General features: G+C 49.0%; 1 protein-coding gene across 1 annotated transcript; it reads right to left on the bottom strand.

Moving 5' to 3' along the window:
• Positions 1-277: 277 nt before the first annotated feature.
• hsp90ab1 (heat shock protein 90, alpha (cytosolic), class B member 1) lies at positions 278-8,635 on the bottom strand. The gene is made up of 12 exons (XM_084439823.1): positions 8,501-8,635; positions 6,415-6,558; positions 6,105-6,311; positions 5,795-5,954; positions 4,889-5,022; positions 4,467-4,784; positions 4,013-4,178; positions 3,642-3,832; positions 3,085-3,232; positions 2,246-2,514; positions 1,339-1,672; positions 278-805 (listed from the first exon to the last, which is right to left on the bottom strand). Exons 2-12 carry the CDS (start codon positions 6,556-6,558, stop codon positions 693-695), a joined length of 2,184 nt encoding a protein of 727 aa, XP_084295949.1. The 5' UTR covers positions 8,501-8,635; the 3' UTR covers positions 278-692.
• Positions 8,636-9,032: the final 397 nt, after the last annotated feature.

Here is a 9,032-nt window from a genome sequence, read left to right on the forward strand (position 1 = left end):
ACTCAGATTAGACTTGGTCCCAGACAAAAATATAGAGAATTTCAAGGACCTCAGTTCTAGATGAGTTAATCTCCAGGAAACAGCCATGTGCGACTGAAGCACAAGGTTTATTAGTTGAAACACCAACATGTTTGAAATGGGGACACCTAGTGGTCAGATTGAGGCACAATAAGAACCGTCATGGTCCTCTGCTACCAGCTCAGCTCCATAGGTGCCTGTGCGTGTGAAGTCTTCAATCATTAACTTACAAATAAGCAAACAAAACAAGGACTGTTTTAAGATTTACAGTTTATTGTTTGCAAACAAAAGACTGAATACAGACAGGTCTGAAGTCAGGCAAAGGATCTTACAGTCCACTCCATGCAGCGTGCATGTCGCACATGAGCAGAACCCCCCTCCAATCAAGTCTAATGGAATGTTCCATCTCCCCTCAGTCCAACATGTAAAACTCAGTGCAACAGGGTAACACTGTTAACCATTACATACAGCTTGAACAAAAATCGAACTGCGGTTCTAATTTCGCAGATTAAGGCTCTTTAACAAGAGCAAAACTGGTCCACGGGACGACATGAGTTTAAACTTTAATACCATGGAGGACAGTCACCAGGTTTTCCCATTCAAAAGGACAAATAAACAGAAACAGATGTTCAATTGGAAAAAGTGAGGCTATTCAGGAGAAGTTGAGGGGGTGTTTAATCCACTTCCTCCATGCGTGAGGCGTCATCGTCGCCCTCTAGGGTGGGGATCTCATCTGGGGCGGGGGCGGCGGCGGGCTCCTCCACGGGCACTTCATCGTCATCGATACCTGGAGACAGGAGGGGGTGTTAGAGTCACATGCTTTTATATCCTCCCAAACAGAAATGGGGGTAAATACATTGCCTCCATTTACAGGCCAAGTAGATAAAGCAGTTCTCCCCCAGTGGACCCCTCCCTCTCCCCCCCCGTCTCGCCCCCCTCCCCCCCAGGCCCAGCAGACCCCTCCCCCCCAGGCCCAGCAGACCCCTCCCCCCCAGTCTCCCCCAGGCCCAGCAGACCCCTCCACCCCAGTCTCACCCAGGCCCCTCCCCCCAGTCTCACCCAGACCCCTCCCCCCCAGTCTCCCCCAGGCCCAGTAGACCCCTCCCCCCCAGTCTCCCCCAGGCCCAGTAGACCCCTCCCCCCCAGTCTCCCCCAGGCCCAGCAGACCCCTCCACCCCAGTCTCACCCAGGCCCCTCCCCCCCAGTCTCACCCAGACCCCTCCCCCCCAGTCTCACCCAGACCCCTCCCCCCCAGTCTCCCCCAGGCCCAGTAGACCCCTCCCCCCCAGTCTCACCCAGGCCCCTCCCCCCCAGTCTCACCCAGGCCCAGCTTGATCATGCGGTAGATGCGGTTGGAGTGCGTCTGGGGGTCGTCCAGGGAGAAGCCCGAGGAGAGCAGCGCGGTCTCGAACAGCAGGATGACCAGGTCCTTCACCGCCTTGTCGTTCTTGTCCAGGTCGGCCTTCTGTCGGAGCGTCTCCACGATGGGGTGGTCTGGGTTGATCTCCAGGTGCTTCTTGGCCATCATGTAGCCCATGGTGGAGTTGTCCCTGAGCGCCTGAGCCTTCATGATTCTCTCCATGTTGGCCGTCCATCCGTACGTGCTGGTCACGATGCAGCAGGGGGACGACACCAGCCTGTTGGACACTGTGACCTGGCGGGGGACGAGACCGTTAGTCAGGGAACAAGCCTGATTGGTTGGCAGGCCCATGCAGGTAAGATGACCTAAATATTCAAAAGATTATCAAAGGGCAAAAAAAATCCCTCTCAAGTTAAAATCGTGCAAGAAAATCATGTTAGATTTCATTCAAATACACACTTCAAAAAACACACTTCAAAAACAGCAAAATTGTATCAAGTCAAAGGTTTGGTATCAATGTTAGAATGTTATTACAAGCACAATCACTTAACACAGCTTTATTAACCGAAATCTTCTATCTTTTTCAGAGTATATCACACCATCTTTGGGGAACATTTGGCAATCCCATTCACAAGCAACGGCAAAGCCAGGACACCCAATCACCACACGCCTATCCAGACCGGCGCCGGCTACATGGACTCACCAGACTAGATTATCTTAAGCTGAATTAGGACACCTGTTTACAACCACAAATGAAAGATTGAGTCACCCACAGCTGTGAGGATATGCTGAAGTGGGCCCTGCAAAGAGGAACAGGAAGTCACAGTGAGAGAAAGATCAGGGAACAGACAGTAACACATCATTCACCTTCTCCACTTTCTTGTCGAGGATCTCCTTCATGAGCTTGCAGAGGTTCTCGAACTTGGTCTTGTCCTCCTCCATCTTCTTCTTCTCCTCCTCGTCCTCGGGCAGCTCCAGGCCCTCCTTGGTGACGGAGACCAGCGTCTTTCCGTCGAACTCCTTCAGCTGCTGGACGCAGTACTCGTCGATGGGCTCCGTCATGTACAGGACCTCGAAGCCACGCTTCCGCACGCGCTCCACGAAGGCGGAGTTCGCCACCTGATCCTTGCTCTCACCTGAGGAGACGGACAGGACAGACGTTAACCACTGGATCACAGAGGTTCACTTTTCAGCCTTGAATTGGTCAAGATGAGTCAACTATTAGCACCAGTGAGTCAGAGACGTTGAGGAGCCCAGACCAGTGAGTCAGAGACGTTTAGGAGCTGTAGCAGCCCAGACCAGTGAGTCAGACGTTGAGGAGCTGTAGGAGCCCAGACCAGTGAGTCAGAGACGTTGAGGAGCCCAGACCAGTGAGTCAGAGACGTTGAGGACCTGTAGAAGCCCAGACCAGTGAGTCAGAGACGTTGAGGAGCCCAGACCAGTGAGTCAGACGTTTAGGAGTGTAGGAGCCCAGACCAGTGAGTCAGAGACGTTGAGGAGCCCAGACCAGTGAGTCAGAGACGTTGAGGAGCCCAGACCAGTGAGTCAGAGACGTTGAGGAGCCCAGACCAGTGAGTCAGAGACGTTGAGGAGCCCAGACCAGTGAGTCAGAGACGTTAAGGAGCCCAGACCAGTGAGTCAGAGACGTTGAGGAGCCCAGACCAGTGAGTCAGAGACGTTGAGGCGCTGTAGAAGCGCAGACCCACCAGTGATGTAGTAGATGGACTTCTGGTTGTCCTTCATGCGGGTGAGGTACTCTGTGAGGGAGGTCATCTCGTCCCCGGACTGGGAGCTGTGGTAGCGCAGCAGCTCCGACAGCCTCTTGCGGTTCTGGGAGTCCTCATGGATGCCCAGCTACACAAGACAAACAGCACTATATTCACACAAGACAAACAGCACTATATTCACACGCACTAGGTTGACTACACAGTGAAAGGGCCAGGATGTAAAGGTCACATGGTCCTACCATAGTCCTTTGTTCCAGTGCCAATTCTTTCTAACAGGAAGCAACTACTTTGGAAAACTGCACTTGGGCTACAGGGCACGATAAACAGCTCAGGGATGAATTACACTATTCTACTGACATCTATGCAGATGAACAACATCTAACTAATGTAGGAAACCTTGGTTCAATCCACGGTGATGCACTGAAGAGCACAAAGGACAGCGATTGTAGAAGAGCAGTTTTAGATCACAACGTCTCAGTTTTAATGAATAAAATGACGGCTTCCGCTACCATCTTTGAACCTGTGGAATTGGTTACCTTGAGATTTTTGGAGAAGCCATCGTAGAACTTCTTGTAGTTCTCCTTGTCCTCGGCCAGCTCGGCGAAGAGCTCCAGACACTTCTTGACGATGTTCTTGCGGATGACCTTGAGGATCTTGCTCTGCTGGAGCATCTCTCTGGAGATGTTGAGGGGCAGGTCCTCAGAGTCCACCACGCCGCGCACGAAGTCTGCACAACCAGAGAGACGCGCCCGTCAGAGAGAGAGCAACATGGGCTACATTATGCACTCCCAGATGTCCAGACAAGAGGGCACGGCATTGTCCTCATTCATAGAAAGGGGGCTACTGGCCTATATCTGCATTGATACAATATTGATACTTCTTTAAAATGTGCATTGAGAAAACGTACTGAGGTACTCTGGGATGAGCTCCTCGCAGCTGTCCATGATGAACACCCTCCGGACGTACAGCTTGATGTTGTTCTTCTTCTTCTTGTTCTCAAACAGGTCGAAGGGCGCGCGGCGCGGGATGAACAGCAGGGCGCGGAACTCCAGCTGCCCTTCCACCGAGAAGTGCTGCAGGAGGGGTAGTATCAACACCAGGGTATCAGTCATGGGTAGTATCAACACCAGTCAGGGGTAGTATCAACACCAGTCAGGGGTAGTATCAACACCAGGGTATCAGTCAGGGGTAGTATCAACACCAGGGTATCAGTCAGGGGTAGTATCAACACCAGGGTATCAGTCAGGGGTAGTATCAACACCAGGGTATCAGTCAGGCACACAGCAACCCACATTTTGAACTTAATGGTGAATATTGCGGTGTTCATTAGAAAGTGCTGGAAAGCCCTTCCCGCTCATTACCTTGACGGCCAGGTGGTCTTCCCAGTCGTTGGTCAGGCTCTTGTAGAACTCTCCGTACTCTTCGGTGGTGATGTCGTCGGGGTTCCTGGTCCAGATGGGCTTGGTCTTGTTCAGCTCCTCCTGGTCGATGTACTTCTCCTTGATCTTCTTCTTCTTCTTCTTGTCCTTGTCTTTGGAGTCCTCGTCGTCATCTGAGCCCACGTCTTCGATCTTGGGCTTGTCCTCGCCCTCCTCTTTCTCAGCCTTCTCCTCCTCCTTCTCCTCCTTCTCCTCCTCGGCCTCATCGTCGCTGATCTCCTTGTCTCTCTCCTTCTCAACCTGAACACAAGGGAGGCAAACGGGTTACGCTACCACTTCTTAAACCGTAGGTCCAACACTTGTACTTTAATAAGCATAACCTTTCACATAGCAGCAATACTTACGAAAAGGGTGATGGGATATCCGATGAACTGAGAGTGCTTCTTCACCACCTCCTTCACCCTCTTCTCCTCCACGTACTCCGTCTGGTCGTCCTTCATGTGCAGAATGACCCTGGTTCCACGGCCAATTGGCTCGCCTGAAAACGATGAAGCAAAAACCAATGCATAATGCAAACTATGCAAGCCACCTCAGTAATGTTCAGCTTGAAGACAATACAGACCGAATTACAGGTGAACTCTTTTTTCACAAGGGAAAATCGGCAAAGTGCAAGAAAATAACCTTGGCATGAATTACAGTATTACATTTTTATTTCCTACATGCAATTACCATCAGTCTGGCAACACGCCGTTTAGAACACCTAGCATGTTTGCTAGCAACGCTGCTGATCTTGAAACCAACTTACTAATGGCAAGAACATAGGCTGGTATTCCTTGCCAAGGTCAACTAAGGTAGCGATGACGAAACTTGGCTCGGACAGCTGATCCAGAATTATTAACCATCAAGTCGTTACTCCAATTCTTTTTTTGGCAACAATAAAACAGACAGTGGCTTGTTTACTACATGTTGCATTATCTCAAACACAGTCTTACATTATCTCAAACACAGGCTGCTGCCAAGTCACTAACTGCATGTCTGCGCTGCGTTAGACACATACCGGTGTCCACCTCGACTACATACCGGTGTCCACCTTGACTACATACCGGTGTCCACCTTGACTACATACCGGTGTCCACCTTGACTACATACCGGTGTCCACCTTGACTACATATCGGTGTCCCCCTCGACTACATACCGGTGTCCACCTCGACTACATACCGGTGTCCACCTTGACTACATACCGGTGTCCACCTTGACTACATACCGGTGTCCCCCTCGACTACATACCGGTGTCCACCTTGACTACATACCGGTGTCCACCTTGACTGTGAAGGAGCCTCCAGCGGACGACTCCCAAACATACTGCTCGTCATCGTTGTGCTTGGTGATGACGGTCACCCTCTCAGCCACCAGGTAGGCGGAGTAGAAACCCACTCCAAACTGACCAATCATGGAGATATCAGCTCCAGCCTGTCAAAGAACCAAGAGGGGTAGGATCATAACTCAGTTACATATATATCATTGACAGCAGTAATGGCATGAGACTGTACATTAAATGCAATTATCGTAAGTCGCTTTTAAGCGTCCGCTAAATGAATGTAATGTACATGTTAGAAATACCTGCAGGGCCTCCATGAAGGCCTTGGTGCCAGACTTGGCGATGGTGCCCAGGTTGTTGATCAGGTCAGCCTTGGTCATGCCGATCCCAGTGTCAGTAAGGGTGAGGGTACGCTCGGCCACATTGGGGATGATCTCGATCTTCAGATCCTTGCCACTATCCATTTTGGTGGGGTCAGTCAGACTTTCGTAGCGGATTTTGTCTAAAGCCTAGAGTTTTTAAGTGTGAACAAAAACAATATTTAGCATCAAACCATTTAGCATTTTGTCTCAAATCAATCCAAACTCAACAAGCAACACGCCTCCCACTTACATCAGAGGCATTAGAGATCAATTCCCTGAGGAAGATCTCCTTGTTGGAATAAAAGGTGTTGATGATCAGGGACATGAGCTGAGCGATCTCTGCCTGAAAGGCAAAGGTCTCAGCCTCCTCCTCTTGGCGCATTTCTTCAGGCATCTAGGGGCAAGAAGGCAGAAGTCAGTCCACTACCCATTCAATACAAGAATACCGTCATAGTAGTATTCAGGTCACATTTTTATATCACTCCCGGGAAATCATGGGGCGTAACGGTTGAGATGTGACCGCAGAAAAATAATGCTTATGCACAATGGTTTGACCACACCTTTAATATAAAATAATACTTATGCACAACGGTTCGACCACACCTTTAATATCGTCTGTGTTCACTTTGCTCGCATTTGCTAATTTTCATACAGCATACAGGACGTAATACACTTCGCTAGTGTCGTCTATCATGTCATTTACTAGTAGCTAGTGTAGTGACTAGTAGCTAGTGTAGTTACTAGTAGCTAGTGTAGTTACTAGTAGCTAGTGTAGTGACTAGTAGCTAGTGTAGTGACTAGTAGCTAGTGTAGTGACTAGTAGCTAGTGTAGTTAGTAGCTAGTGTAGTTACTAGTAGCTAGTGTAGTGACTAGTAGCTAGTGTAGTGACTAGTAGCTAGTGTAGTGACTAGTAGCTAGTGTAGTGACTAGTAGCTAGTGTAGTTAGTAGCTAGTGTAGTTACTAGTAGCTAGTGTAGTGACTAGTAGCTAGTGTAGTGACTAGTAGCTAGTGTAGTGACTAGTAGCTAGTGTAGTTACTAGTAGCTAGTGTAGTGACTAGTAGCTAGTGTAGTGACTAGTAGTTAGTGTAGTGACTAGTAGCTAGTGTAGTGACTAGTAGCTAGTGTAGTGACTAGTAGCTAGTGTAGTGACTAGTAGCTAGTGTAGTGTAGTTACTAGTAGCTAGTGTAGTGACTAGTAGCTAGTGTAGTTACTAGTAGCTAGTGTAGTGACTAGTAGCTAGTGTAGTGACTAGTAGCTAGTGTAGTGACTAGTAGCTAGTGTAGTTACTAGTAGCTAGTGTAGTTAGTAGCTAGTGTAGTGACTAGTAGCTAGTGTAGTGACTAGTAGCTAGTGTAGTTACTAGTAGCTAGTGTAGTTAGTAGCTAGTGTAGTTACTAGTAGCTAGTGTAGTTACTAGGAGCTAGTGTAGTTACTAGTAGCTAGTGTAGTGTACAGACTACCGGAAGTAGCTGACGCAGTGAGGGAAGTATAATGGCGACACCATGATGGAGACAATGGAGGCGGCTAGCACGTGTTTCCATCTCTGTGATCTCGTTTCACTCAGTAACATTCAGTCCCTTTCAGTTCAGATACTGGGCTCTCTGATGCTTTTGACCATCCAGACTGAGGCGAGCACAAGTCTTCCAGGCCGCTGACTGCGTGACAGCTCCGGGGACCAGGCTCAGGGGCTAGCGAGGCCTGGGCTAGCTAGCTCCACCATCCAGCACAGTCATGCTGCTGCTAGCTACCCATGCTACCCATGCTAACCCTGCTACCCATGCTAACCCTGCTACCCATGCTAACCCTGCTACCCATGCTACCCATGCTAACCATGCTACCAGCGTCCATGCAGGCTAACTGACGACAGTGAGACTCGACTCATCCAGCTTAGTGAGCCCCATAGCAAGTACCGTTAACGAACATCAGAGGACATGACTCTAGTGCGAGTCTTACTTGGTTAATCAACTAGCTGGTTAATAATCAACTAGCTGCCATTTTGATTAATAAACCTTCCCAGCACAGCCGAGGCAGGTCAGGTGGATCAGGTTCTTCACTGCTAACAAGCTAGAAACGCTAACAAGATAGACCTGCCCAGTGGGGATACATTGAATAAAATATGAACTAGCTAACTATATTCCTCGGGTTTTCATAGTTGTATTTATCTTGTATTAATAACGTTTCAACGTTATTGCAGCGCAGACCGAGGCTGTGTTACAGAGAGCAATCCGCTTCACTTCAATACGATCAAATCTAATAACGTTACACTTTCCGTGAGCTCAGCTTCTACTGAGAGTTGAGTCAGATATTCATGTCAGATATTCATTTCTCATACCTTCTTTGTTCCGTTGAAGTATCTTGAATAAAACGCTGCCTCGTCCCCACTGCTCTCTGACGCAGGAGAATAGAAAGGGTTTCCTTTTCAAAGAGGATATCTTTATACCCTCCTGCTTGAATGTGCGGTATCCCTCCGCGCTCAGCATCCTTCTAGAAGGTGCTTCACTCTGACACACCAGAAACTTCCCAACTTCCCCTAACCCTAACTTCCCCTGATCCTAACCCTAACTTCCCCTAACCCTAACCCTAACTTCCCCTGACCCTAACCCTAACCCTAACTAACCCTAACTTCCCCTGACCCTAACCCTAACTTCCCCTGACCATGGTTCTGACTTTACACATTAACTAACCCTAACCCTAACTTCCCCAGACCCTAACTAACCCTAACCCTAACCCTAACTTCCCCTGACCATGGTTCTGACTTTACACATTAACTAACCCTAACCCTAACTTCCCCTGACCATGGTTCTGACTTTACACATTAACTAACCCTAACTTCCCCTGACCATGTTTCTGACTTTACACATTAA

The sequence above is a fragment of the Borostomias antarcticus genome (assembly GCF_949987555.1).
Source record: "Borostomias antarcticus genome assembly, chromosome: 6".
Taxonomy (NCBI): Eukaryota; Metazoa; Chordata; class Actinopteri; order Stomiiformes; family Stomiidae; genus Borostomias; species Borostomias antarcticus.

What these genes read in the sequence shown, in the direction of transcription:
- hsp90ab1 (XM_084439823.1), bottom strand. Translation starts at nt 6,558, where the DNA reads ATGCCTGAAGAAATGCGCCAAGAGGAGGAGGCTGAGACCTTTGCCTTT. An exon ending in CCTTCATGGAGGCCCTGCAG is followed by an intron (nt 5,955 to 6,104) that starts GTATTTCTAACA and finishes GTTCTTTGACAG; the next exon opens with GCTGGAGCTGATATCTCCAT. An exon ending in AAGACCACCTGGCCGTCAAG is followed by an intron (nt 4,179 to 4,466) that starts GTAATGAGCGGG and finishes CCCCTCCTGCAG; the next exon opens with CACTTCTCGGTGGAAGGGCA.